General features: G+C 48.4%; 1 protein-coding gene across 1 annotated transcript; it reads left to right on the plus strand.

The window, feature by feature from the left end:
• The first annotated feature begins 262 nt into the window (after positions 1–262).
• On the plus strand, positions 263–12,953 carry IL10RA (interleukin 10 receptor subunit alpha). The gene is made up of 7 exons (XM_045839280.1): positions 263–417; positions 2,396–2,516; positions 3,054–3,238; positions 4,136–4,305; positions 4,898–5,045; positions 6,504–6,622; positions 9,745–12,953. The coding sequence occupies exons 1-7, from the start codon at positions 357–359 to the stop codon at positions 10,669–10,671; spliced, it is 1,731 nt and encodes a 576-aa protein (XP_045695236.1). The 5' UTR covers positions 263–356; the 3' UTR covers positions 10,672–12,953.
• The last annotated feature ends 237 nt before the right edge of the window (positions 12,954–13,190 follow it).

Consider the following 13,190-nt stretch of genomic DNA (forward strand, 5'->3'; position numbering starts at 1 on the left):
CTACCCAGACTGCTTTTACAGGATTGCAACCAGCCCAGGGGATCAGGCGGGGTGGGGGGGGTGGGGTAGGTGACAGGGTGGGTTGGGAGAGTTGGCCGGAGCCCCGCCCCCGCCCAGGAAGGTAGCGCACTCGCAGTGCAGCTGCATCCTCCAGGCCAGCAGGGGAGGTCGGAGGCGGAGGCTGTGCACTGGCTGGGGGACTCAGCTCCCTCGAGGCCCCGCCCCGCTGACGTTAGCCACACGGGGCGTGGGTGGGGCGGCTGGCCAGAGTTTTCAGTCCCTGCCCCGCGGAGCCGCTGCTGGAGGCTCGAAGCGTTGGCGTTGGCCCAGACCCCAGAGGATGCTGGGCGCCCAGGATGCTGCCTTGCCTGCTAGTGTCGCTGACCGCTCTCCTCAGCCTCCGCTCCGGAGCTCAAGGTAAGGATCAGGTTCGGCCAGGCCCTGCCCAAGCCTCACCCGCCCGGCTGAGCTGTGTGGTGATCAGACCCGACCCCCACTGTCGTCACCTTTACAAGAAATTTCTGCGCCCCACGGACACCGCCCCCCCCCCGGAGAAAGGCCCTCTGGCTGGCCCTCTGGAGAAAGGGGCATCCGTTACCTTCTCGCAATCGCTCTCATTCTGGCAAACCTGGGTCTCAGGCTCACCCTTTGTGGAAGCGGTACATGCTGAGATTCCTTGGAGGGTGTGTGGGGGGTGCGGCGGGGGTGGGGAGGGTAGAGAAGTTAAATGACTTTCTTCCCTAACTCGTCGTCCGCTGCCCCTGAGGAGTCATAACTTTATCGCTGGCTTTTTTGTTGTTCTACTTCAAATGATCGCACTGCTATCCCTCTCAGGAATTACTTTGATCCCCCATCTTACCCTACCTTCCCTTAGCCCTCCAATTAACCTGTCTCTGCCCTGTGCATCTCTCTCCCACCCCCAGCTGTTTTCCTCCACTACACCTATCCCCGCTCCTTTTTTTTATCCCCTAAGGCACTCCCACTGCCATCTGCCTCTCTCCTGCCTAGTTCTACCCCTTACTTCAGTCTCCTAACTCAGTCAGCTGTGCCAGAAAGTTTCTGTAACTGAGAAGAGCAAACCCTGGAGAGAGAATGAAAGAGGGGGGAGGTGGAGGGGCCAAGAGCAGAAGCAGGGAGAGTAGGGACTGTAATCTCTTCTACATGCCAAAATACAAAGTAAAACCTGCAGTCACCCATTCACATGATCAAGAGTTGAGTTGGGGATGTGCAGCCCAAACACCACAAAGACCTGCTGCATTTTTCACTTTCCACCTAATGTTTAGAAATTGAGGCACAGACTTGAAGATCAAAGACAATATAAGAAATAGAGCAAGAGACAGGCATACTTTCTAAGTGAATATAACAGTCAGAAAAGAAGAAGCATTATTAGAGAGATGATGAGAAGTTAGGGAACAAGGGAAGCCTGAGAGAGTTGCTAACAGACAAGAGACATTGAGGGATCAAGGAGAGAAGAGGAACTGGGTGTGGATATTAGCCTTGACTTATTTCATTGCTCTTGATAGGCAAGACTTTTAATGTAGGTGTATTTGTTGTACTCTTACAAATGAGAAAAAAGATTCAGTGAGGTTTAATAGTTTGCCCAATCACACTGGCAAGTACTAGTTTGAAACTCCTGAAGTTGCCATTTCCCAAGGTGAATGATATGTGTTGAGAGGGAAGGGGAGAAAGACAGGCACTAGTATTTAGTGTCTCACCATGGAGCCAAGGATGTTCACTCTTTGTGAAAAGAGCTGCTTTATTCTGTATGTTCTCACCCAACTCAAGGCTGGGCACCTGGCCATGGGTAAAGCCTTTTTAGAAGCTGGGGAATGGGGCAAGCCCTCAGCTTGGGGTTGTGCAGCAGACCTATGAAGAGAAACAGTCAGATGCCAACAAGCAGGGTATCTGTGTGCCCAAAGAACTCCAAAGAGAAGGCCTGGTGCTGGAGCTAGGATAGGAACCAGGTGTGAGGATTGAGGGCAGGCCTTGGAATGGGGCTGGAGCAGGGGCAGGGTGGCAGAGCCAGGCCACTTCTGCTTCTGATCACAAACTACACAGAACACTGATTCAAGGACACATCTGTTCTGGAATCAGACACATTTGCATTCAAGGCCCCACTCTTCCCCTTACTAGCCCCATTGCCTTGAGCAAATCACTTAGCCTCTCTGAGCCTTCATTTCTTCTCAGTAAAATTGGGGTAATAAATGCCTACCTTGTAGGGCTATTGTGATCATTGAATGAGACCATATGTGTAGAGTATTAGCAGAGCACTCAGCTCATAATAAAGTACTCAATAAATGGGAGCTGTTAAAATGCTTGCCGCCATATTGCCATCACCATCTTTGTCCCTGGGGGTGGGCTCTGCTAGCTCTGATACTCATACCCTTCTTCCCAGGGACAGAACTGCCCAGCCCTCCATCTGTGTGGTTTGAAGCAGAGTTTTTCCATCACATCCTCCACTGGATGCCCATCCAGAATCAGTCTGAAAGTACCTACTATGAAGTGGAGCTCCTGAGGTAAGGAAAAGGGAAGAAGAAAGAAGTAGGTGAGTCCATCCCCTTCTATTGCCCTGACACAGAAAGATACCTGCCTTGTTACAGAAATATACCAGGAAGGACCCTGACACATATCCATCAGTTGACAGGGGGTGAGAAAGCCACAGTATTGCCTTTACCCTCAGGATTTTTCTATCTTATTGGAAAAACAGGAAAAGTACCCATAATGTAGTTAGAAAACAAAGAAACCCTAATGATTGCAAATGTAGTTGGGAGAAGGGACAGATTAGGCTGTGTTGCAGTGAGTAGCCAGTCTTTTGGAGGAGTTGGGTTTGAGCTACTCATATTTCAGTCTAAGAGTCTTTTAGAACACAGAGAAGTTGGTATAGGCCCCAGAACCATGGGAGATTGCCTTGCAATGAGATGCCCTGAACTAGAGAAAATATCCTGAGGGCTGTACCATCATGGCAACCCTCTCCCCTGGCCTCTTGCTTCCCTGTTAAAGGAGATAGGTTTGAACAAAAGTGTGAACCAATGCCTACCCTGCTTTCTCCCCAGTTATGGAATGGAGCTCTGGAAGTCCATCTCTAGCTGTAGCCAGACCCTGGTGCCGTGCTGTGATCTCACCATGGTGACCCTAGACCTGTACCACAACAACGGCTACCGAGCCAAAGTCCGGGCAGTGGATGGGAGAAAGCACTCCAACTGGACTATCACCAGGACCCGCTTCTCCATAGATGAAGGTGCTTTTTTCTCTCCTGGGCCTAGAACATGACTTTCGGGGTCCTTTCCAGCCAGAAGCTCTAGTCCAGAACTGTTCTCCATGTTCCCAGAGCTTACCATGTTAGCCTGGCTTCTTGACCAGGGACCTAGTTGTTCAAACAAACCTGAGTCAGGATTTTGGAGAAGGTTTAGATGAAAATAATCAAGTTGTTCAAGATTTAAAAGGGAACTGGAGTTGCTTATCCTACAGAAGAGAAGTCTTCGGGTGAGTTGGGGCAGCTCAGTCACAAGGGTCAGAACTGTGTATTTAGAGGGTTCTGAAGAGGAAGCAAATTCACAAAGTATTCAACACAGGGAAGCAAGCAGCAAGCAGAATTGGAGCAGGTACCCCCCGACCCCATTAGGGATGGACCCTCAAGGGTCAGGGTTTGAGGTTTTGAAGTGGGGAGATAACTACTGAGGAAAAGGTAGGAGTCTCTCTTTGCAGAGATAGAAGAAAAGGATAAGTCCCAACCTCAGTGGGGCTCTTCCATTCTGCAGATTGGGATCTACAGAGCTCTGTCTCTGTGACAAGCCTGCACTGCAGAATTCAGAGCCAGAACGGATGGTCTAGGATGGTCTAGGTCAGTGACTCCCAAATGCCTGTCTGAAGGCCACTTCTAAACTGGCGTTGGAAACATTACCTGGGGAGTATGTTTACAATACTGGATGTTTCCATGGCCCTGCTTCAAAAATTTAGATTCACTGTCTTGAGTAGGCCCAGGGCATCTGTTTTTTAATGTGTTCCCCAGGAAGTCCTAATGGTCTGCTATGTTGGAAAACCTGTTTTGGGGTATGTAAAGCTTGACCCTAGAGGCCAAGCATGAGTGGGGGATCCAGGCCCTCCCCTGACCTGCATGGTTTGCCTCCCTGTGCAGTGAATCTGACAGTTGGCAGTGTGAAGCTAGAGGTGCACAGTGGCCTCATCCTCGGAGAGATCCAACCGCCCAGGCCCAAGATGGCCCCTGAAGGTGACACATATGAAAGCATCTTCCCACACTTCCGCGAGTATGAGATTGCAATTCGCAAGGTGCCAGGACACAATAAGGTATGGGATTCCAAAGACCATAGGTAGTGGGCTCTACCAACCCTCACCTCTCTCATGCTAACAGAGGAAGGTTGTATGGTCATAGGGGCAGGGAAGGGAATTGAGATGACTTCAGCCCTCAAATGGGTGCTCTTGCCAGGTAGCAAGGAAGATACTACCTACTAAGTGCCAGGCACCACAGGAGACATTTTGTGACTACTATCTCCTATCCTCTTGAAGGTGGGTATTTTACCCATTGTATAAATGGGGATATGAGCTCCAGGGAGCTGTGTGATTGCCCAAGGACACCCCATAAATGGGAGGTCTCTGGATCTGCAAAATTCATCCTCTTTGCCTTCCACCACAGTAGATTCCAACCCCTTCTGGGAAGGTTCTTGGCATCTATAAAACAATTCCTTTTCTCTTTTAATACAAAATGAACCATGGTGATTACAGAGACCTTGGGCTGTGTTGATTATGCAGGGTTTGTTATCTTAGAAAAAGAATACTGAAGGAGATTGACCTAGATCATCTCTAATGGCCCCTCCAGCTCTCATCCTCCATGTGTCATGAAACAAGGGTATTTTGTTTATTGCTGTTGTTTTAATTTCAGCTCACAAAGAAGGTAAAACATGAAAACTTCAGCTTCCCAACTCCTGGCGAGGTGGGAGAGTTCTGTGTTCAGGTGAAACCGTCTGTGAGCTCCCGCATCAACAAGGGGATATGGTCCGAGGAGACGTGCATCGTTGTTTCCCGGCAGTGTGAGTCGGTCAGGGCTGCAATTCAGACCACATGGCAGGGCAGAAAGGGCTTTACACAATCCAAAAAGTTGCTGATGTCAGGCGCTATGCTAGGCAGGCCCCAAACAGTTCTCCATCTCCATCCTCGAGAGCCCTGTGAGAGATCTCCTATTGTCCCCATTTTAGAAATGAGGAAACTGAAACTTAGTACATGTAAGGCACATCTTAGGGCAGAGCCAGGTCTCCTGATCCTGCAGTGCTTCCACTTGAGCACAGCTGTGCCTCCCAGAAACCCACAGGCCACCCTCAGTCAGCAGTGGTACTTCCTGTTTCTTCCAATCCCCTGCTGTCCTCTCTTAGATTTGAATCACAAAGGGCCTTCCCTACTTCCCTACCCCTCAAAGGAAACAAAACAGCTGACTCCTTGCCACAGCTGCTAAAATCAATAAATACTATGCCAGGTTCTCAGCCTGCACTGGGAAGCGGAGGGAGGAGAGGATTTAGGATGTGAAGACTGTGGTCCTGCCCTGAGGATCTTATTTGGGGACAGGGCATGACCAGTGGAAGCTGTAACCAGCAACTCAGGAGAGCACATGTCAAGTGCACAATGAATTATGCACTAGGGGTGCCCATTCCAGTGTGCTCAGGGTTCATCAAAGACCAAAGTGAGTACTTACATTTTTATAGTACACTGAATTTCATTGAGGGCACTCATAAACTCATTGCCATTTAAGCCTCTCTTCTATTTAAGCAGGGTAAGGCACCATCTGTTTGTCAAGCAGCCTTAAGAGCTTTTTCTGTATTCACTCATTGATATAAGAAATAGCTTTGTGTAGAGGTCTGGGTTCAAATTCCTGCTTTCCCACTTAAGAAGTATATGGCCTTGGGCAAGTTACTTAACCTCTCTGCACCTTGGGATCCTAATCTATAAAAATAAGGATGAAAATAGTATTTCCCTCCTAAGGTTGTTATAAGGATCAGATAACTTAAGTAAAGGACTTGGTAGATGGTAAGTGCTATCTATTTTACAACCATCTTATGTAGTGAGCACCATTATTTTTCCCATTTTATAGATCAGGAAACTGAGGCTCAGAGAAGCTGAGTAATCTGTTCACAGCCTCACAGCTAGTAAGTGGTGGGGCTGGGATTTGAACCCAGGTCTGGTTGCTAAACCCTCCATTCTTACCTGCTGTACCATCCCAACTCACTGCTCTTCATGCAATGGGGTGAGTACAGAGAGCCTGCAGTGGAGCCACTTTATCTAATGAGAAGATCCTTCAGGGCCAAGGTTGGGAGGCCAGGCAGGGATTCCCAAGAACCCAGACATGTCCAGAGTTGTGGTCTAGAGGTAGCCTGGGGTGGTGGGGATCTCCTGAGCCACTCACTGAGTGGCTTCCAAGAGTGGCTGTGGGATCCCCAAGGACTACCCCTCCATGTTCCATGGTGCCCGACCACAAATGCATCTCTCTGGGCCTACAGATTTCACCATGACCAATCTCAGCATCTTCTTCACCTTTGTCCTGCTGCTCTGTGGAGTCCTGGCCCTCCTGGCCCTTCAGCTGTATGTGAGGCGCAGGGGAATACTACCTTCTGTCCTGGTAAGTCTCAGGGCACTGCCCTGTCCTTCCCAGCCCCAGCAAGACTTCAGAAGACAGGTGCTCAATTCCAGACTGTCCCTTCCCTCAGCCTGGATGTTATCAGGAAAAGCTTTATTAAACACCATCAGGAGAGAGGGAGAACTCGACCAAAAAGCCCAGTGCTGAAAACGTTGTCTTCTAGTGGCCCAGATAACATATGTACTGAGTAGTACCAATCTCCCACATGTCATCTTGTTGCTATTTAACTAATAATTGGCCATGGACCAGCCCCTGTGCATTACTACCTCATTTTATATGTGAGAAAACTGAGGTATAGAGAGATCGTTACAGACACAGGGTCATACAACAGGGACAGTCAGATGGAGCCCAGTCTTTCCCATCTCAGGGGCTGGAAGAGTGCTCTGGAAGAGGAAGGACAAAGGGCTGAAAGTGCTGGCCCTTGGGCTGTGTTCAGAGTGGTTCGATGCCGGAGAGATTGGATGCTGCAGAGGAGGGGTTTATGAAGGAAGCTGGGATAGCTGAGCCCTTCCCGATGTCTCCTGTTCCTACACAGTGCTATAAATGCTGCACCCATAATCAGCCAGCCTCCAAAACTGAACTTCCAGCACTAAACAGTATTTCCAAACCTCAGCCTCTCTCTGGCCTGGGATTTAGGTTGCCTGCCAAGTACCCCACAACCAGCTCATGGCTGGAAAGAGACCATCCAGAGGGATGCCATAGTCTTTGGGAAAAACAAGGACAGAGAAAAATACCCTCTGAAATTATTTTTAATAAGAACTCCAGGAAGTGGGGAGGCAGGGAGAGAAGAGGGGTGGAACTGCCCAGTGTAATTAGGGTCTTTGTCCAAGCAAAAAAGAACTGTGCTCCTAGCTGCAGGGCCCTGGATAGAGAAATATGACAAGGAGACTGAGACCAGGCAGCTCCCACAGCCTGTGGGACTTATAAAGTGCTTCTCCATGTCTAGCTGAAGCATGTCCTTTTTCTGTGCACTAGGCAGATTCATGATCCACAAACGCATGCATCGGCCTATTTGACAAGTACTTTGAGCATGTTCTATGTGCAGGGCCCAGGCTGGGATGGGCTGGGATGGGCTGGGATGGGCTGGGATGGAGAAGAGTGCACCAGAGGGCTGGCTTTCAGGATGCATAACTAGAGAGCAGAGGGGTGCAGGTGGGAGGTCCTGGTACACTGGATGGAATATTATTAGTCAGGCACCAGGAAAACATCTAGGAAAAGTGCAAATGTGGAGCAGCCAAAAATGCCAGAAGAGATGACAGCCAACCTCTGGTTTCTTTTTTCTTCTGCACATTTGGATCACAGAATTGAGTTGTCCTTGGGAATTTCTTCCTCCTCAAGACAAATACAGCCCAATTCCTACATCAAATGACCATGGTCGTTACTAACTAGGTGAATAACTTGTAGTGAACAGAGCACTTTCACATTCCTTAGTTTGTTCTCATTCATTAGTTGTTGTGATCTGACCTTTCAACAATATATCAAGGTATTATTGGACAAGTGGAGATTTCAGATCAGGACAGTTGCATACAAATTCCAGGTTTGTGCTTTACTGCTGTGTGACTTTGGGCAAATCACTTAACTTCTCTGAAGTTTAATTTTCTCCTCTAGAAAGTAGAGATAATAGTGCTTCCTTAGAGAATTATTGGAGAGTAAAACTGAATTTACCAAATATTTACTGAGTGCTTTTTATCTACCAAGCATCACTCTAAGCTTGTTACATGCATTAACTGCAACATGAGGAGGCAAGTACTGTCATTATTTCCATTTTACAGGTGAGGGACTAAAGCACAGAGAGGGAAAATTAATTTGGCCAAAGTGGCACAGCTGTTAAGAGGCAGTGCTGAGATCTGAACCCATGAAATCTGGCTTCAGAATACACATTTTTAATTTCCATCTATGTAATGTTAATGGGAACTCAACCAATAAGAGTTGCATTAGTCATCACATACAAAAGGAATGAGGGCAGATGTGCCATAGTGAATCAGTAAATCAGTCAACAAACTTTATGAATACCTACAACAAAGCTCAGTTTAAGCTTTGGGAACAGAGTGGCAAACAAGACTAGATAGCGGCTACCCTCCAGAAGTTTGGTATCCTTTTGGGGGTAGGGAATAATTGTGTGTGCATGCATGTTGGTAGGCTGTGGGATGGATGAGAAAAAATTGTAACATAATTGGAGAAACTAAGTTCTGGGTGGAAGTAAACTAGGTCAATGTGGCAAGAATGGGCGATCAGAAGGGCCCCTGTAAGGTGACATTCAAGCTGAGACCTGAAAGACACAACCATGGAAAGTGCTAAGAGAAGAGTATTCCAACCAGAAAGAGTAGCATGTGCAAAGGCCCTGAGATAGCACCACACTGATATGTTCCTGTGCAGAAAGAACACCACTGTGACTGGGGCAGAAGAGCTCACATTAAAGGCCCTGGGGTCTTCAGCAATTAATGTTGTCTTCAGCTGCTAGTTCTATGCTTGTTCCCACACTACAGCCAGCCTATGTTTGTGCAAGTCACAACTCAGGGAAGGAAGAAATGAATTTGGTGTTTTACATCATGCATTTTAAAAACAGAAATGAATAGGGTAGAGAATACAATACAATAGAACAATACAATACAATAGATCATAGTACGCAGGTAGCAATAAGTGTTTGGTGAAACTGGTTTTAGTTATTTATATATGTTATATATTTATGGGCTACTTACATACAGGTTATTGTATAACACATTTCTTATTTTGGGTCATAGTCAAAAGAGTTTGAAAGCTACTGTTAGATGAAGGTGGGTCCTGTCTGCTTTCTGCTTGAAAGCACAGCCATTGAGAAGGCTGACCACTCCCAATCCTCCTGTCATTCCATGTGGGCTCCAAGAATGCAGGCTTTTTCTGTATCTAGTTCTAAGCTGAACTGAGAGTTTCATTTGAAGGAAAAAATTCTGAAACACAATGAAAGGAACAAGTGGCAGTGGCCAGGCTCTGTAGTCCCCTTCCTTTGGAGTACTATCTCCTAGAGTGCCCCACATTGGACTGACCCATGGCTTCCCCCTGGCAACACTGGGGTGGGTTCCTATAGATGACTCTCTGCCTTACCCACTCTGCCCTCTCCTCTCCAGGTGTTCGAGAAGCCCAGTCCCTTCAACCTTATCGGTCAGCTTCCCAGCCCAGAGACCCAAGACACCATCCATCCTATCGATGAGGAGGCCTTCTCCAAAGTGTCCCTGGAGCTGAGGAACTCAGAGCTGCATGGCAGCACAGACAGTGGCTTTGGCAGTGCCAAGCCATCCTTGCAGACTGAAGAGCCCCAGTTCCTCCTCCCTGACCCTCACCCCAAGGCCGAGAGAACTCTGGGAAAGGGAGCCTCCTTGGATCTGGACAATAGCTGCAGTGGTGGCAGCAGCAATAGCACAGATAGTGGAATCTGCTTGCAGGAGCCCAACCTGAGTCTGGGCATAGTGCCCAGCTGGGAGCAGCAGGTGAGGAGTAATAGCCAGGGCCAGGATGACAGCGGCATTGGCCTTGTGCAAAACTCTGAAGGGCAGCCGGGGGATGTACAAGATGGCTCAGCTTCAGGCCAGGTCAGTCCTCTGGGGCCTGAGGTGACTAAGAAAGAAGACCCAGCTGTGGTGACATTTCAGGGCTACCTAAAACAGACCAGAAGCACAGAGGAGAAGGCAGCCAAGGAAAGCTGCCTGAAAGAAGAGTCCTCCTCAACAGATGGCTTTGGCCCCCCACTCAGGATGTGCCTGGATGCTGAGGAAGCCTGGCCTCCACCAGTCCTGGCCAAGGGCTATTTGAAACAGGATCCCCCAGAAGTGACTGTTGCTCCCTCATGGGCCCCAACTGGACAGTGGAACCACCCAATGGAGGAGTGGTCACTCTTGGGCTTGCCCAGCTGTGGTGACCTAGGAACATCTAATTGGAGCTTTGCCCATGGTATTGCCCCTCTGGACTGTGTGGTAGCCCCAGGCAGTCTTCTGGGCAGTGTTGACTCGGACCTGGTCACCATGCCACTGATTGCCACTCTGCATTCCAATGAGTGACTCAGGCAAAGGGGCTGCTTTTGATTCCCGTCATGTCCTTCATGGACTAGGAGGAAGGGCCCCAGGAGTCAGAAGTGAAACATGATGCCAGTCTGGGCACCTTTCTGCAAGCCCAGTGGGGCCCAGCAGTGCTGGCTGAGGTCCTGGGCGGGAGGAGGCCATCTCACTGACCAGCAGAGTGTGTGGGTGGCCTCTTCTATAGACAGGGCCCTGCTGACTCTGGCAGAGCTGAGAAGGACAAGTCAGAGACCTCCTCTCTCCTCAGGACTTCCTATATAATGAGTAGTATTTGATCAGTGGAATCATGGGGCTTCTGGAGTTATGGTGAAGATGCTGGGGGAAGCCAGCTCCGACCCAGGTCTCCCCCCTTATGCCAGCCATGTGTCAGATCCTCCAGTGAGATGGAGACTGGAAGGATGCAGTCTTCAGGGCCCCAGAGCAGGGGTCATTTCTATGGGGAGAAGGAAGGAGCAATGACCAAGTTTAATCCCTGAAAGGGTCACCTGACCACTAACCAGCCTGGAATGGGCCCTGTGGAGAAGCTCCCTCACTAGCAGGCCCCCAAGACAGGAAGCTTGTCATAGATCTTATGGTGGTTCTGTACTGGTCAGCCAGTCAGTCAGTTAGCTATCATAATGGAGCCACAGGGGAAAATAAAAGGAACTAAGACCCAAAAGGGGGCTTCTGGCTTAGAACTCACCCCCCTGGGGCTGTCTCATGTCCACATGCAGACATGTCCCTCTTTCCAGCCAACACAGCAGCAGCCCCCTGAGGGGCTTGCAGTGGCCACACCACTCATCAGCCTCATTTTGCTGCCACATCATTTACCAACAGTGCCAGAAAAATCATGTGTGTTGTGTTGGTCAGAACTCAGCCCTTTAGGTAGCCCCTGGGTATGGGCACCTCCTTGTCTGCCTCAGGGTCAGGGTCAGGACCTAAGCTTGTCTGCTGCTGACGTCAAGCCTCAGGCCCCCGGGACAGGGCCCTGGGCTGTGATCTTGCTCTCTCAGTGCTCAGCTGTGTGACCTTGGACCATCCACTTTTCAGAGGGTTTCAGGAACCCCATCTGTGGAATGAAGTTCTCTCCATGCTGAATGTTAGTGAAGCTTCCACCTGTGTCTGACCTGGGCTGGGAAGAAATACACCACAGAACCCATGTCTGCACAGAGCCAGCTTCCTTCACATGCTGGGGCTAACAGGTGGAGCAGAGTCCATGGCATCATGCTGTAAAAGCTCTAGACACTGAGCTCCACAAGGGGCAGGTGTGGGCCCAGCTTCCCAGCAGTCAGCTTGGAATATGAATTTAAAGCTGGTTTAAAATCCATGGACAAGGAACTGGGAGGCGTGACAGGCCTGGGGTACACCCTCCTAAGTCTTCCCATGGCCTTGCATTTCTCTGTGCCTTTCTGAGAACAGATGTGCTAGCCCAGGGAATCCAGCCAGAACCCCTCCACCCTGCCAGTGAGCTCTAAATGCCAGCCTTGTAACAACTCCCTCTGGAAACAGGCTTGAGGGAAGATTCCTCAGGGTTCCCTTGGAAGGGTGATTTATTTATTTATTTATTTATTTTTATTTATTGGGAGGCAGCATAGTACAGTGAAAGAATTCTGAGTATTTCAAGAGCCCAGAAGTTCCAGTTCAGACTCCACTGCTTCTAGCTGTGTGACCTTGGGAAAGTCACTTGTCCTCATCTGTTTTCTCATCTGTAAAACTAGAGAGCAATGCCTGACTTGTTTCATCCCTAGGGGTGTGAGGTTCCCCTGACAAAGTGGTTGTGAATGTGCCTTGAACACAAAACTCTAAATGAGTGATGTGTTTTTAATGCGAACAAATTGTCAAGACCAAAGGAATCATGTGAAATCAGTCTGATTTCTGATGACATAGTACCTGGTGGAGGAATAAAGTTGTTGATAATTGGGGATGATAATGAATAAAACGTGTGATGTCACCCTAAGAACTGAGGACTCAGGCTCAAATCAGACAGACTCAGGTACAAAGTCCTCATGCCAACATTTATTGTCTATGACTTTGGGCAAATTACTGATCCTTTCTAAGTTCCAATTGCATCATCTATTAACTGGGAATAATTCCTCATGTGAATGTCATTCAGTTTAAATGAGATCACATGTAAAGAGTTTCACACTGTGCCAGGCACATGGTAGTCTGTGCATAAATATTTCTCATTCGCATTTAAAGCTGAAAGGAAAATGGACAAGTTTTCTTGGAAACCGGTGAAAATGAAAGATAACAAAAATATATGTAGTAAAAATATGTAAAATAATGGAATGGAGTGTAAAAGGTATGTAATGTAATGAAAGAGCATGGCAAGGAGGCCTCCAGGGCAAAGCCTGAGCAGGTTCCAAATGGTGTGATATTAGTCAAGTAAAATGCATGTAAATGAAAGTATGCAGGGGGTTCTTTCATAAAATGGAAAGAAAAAGGTAGAAAGTATAACAGTATTTTGGGTGTAAATTCTGACTACTTGGAAAGGCGACCCTGGAAACTCCTCCCTTCCAGGA

This window comes from Phyllostomus hastatus, unplaced genomic scaffold (assembly GCF_019186645.2).
Source record: "Phyllostomus hastatus isolate PE091 unplaced genomic scaffold, TTU_PhHast_1.1 phas_contig_113, whole genome shotgun sequence".
In the NCBI taxonomy this organism is placed as follows: domain Eukaryota; kingdom Metazoa; phylum Chordata; class Mammalia; order Chiroptera; family Phyllostomidae; genus Phyllostomus; species Phyllostomus hastatus.

Excerpts from the sequence above, each read along its gene's own strand:
- IL10RA (XM_045839280.1), top strand. The coding sequence starts at position 357 with ATGCTGCCTTGCCTGCTAGTGTCGCTGACCGCTCTCCTCAGCCTCCGC. Across the intron at positions 3,239-4,135 it reads CCGCTTCTCCATAGATGAAG|TGAATCTGACAGTTGGCAGT; the intron begins GTGCTTTTTTCT and ends CTCCCTGTGCAG. Across the intron at positions 6,623-9,744 it reads GAATACTACCTTCTGTCCTG|GTGTTCGAGAAGCCCAGTCC; the intron begins GTAAGTCTCAGG and ends TCTCCTCTCCAG.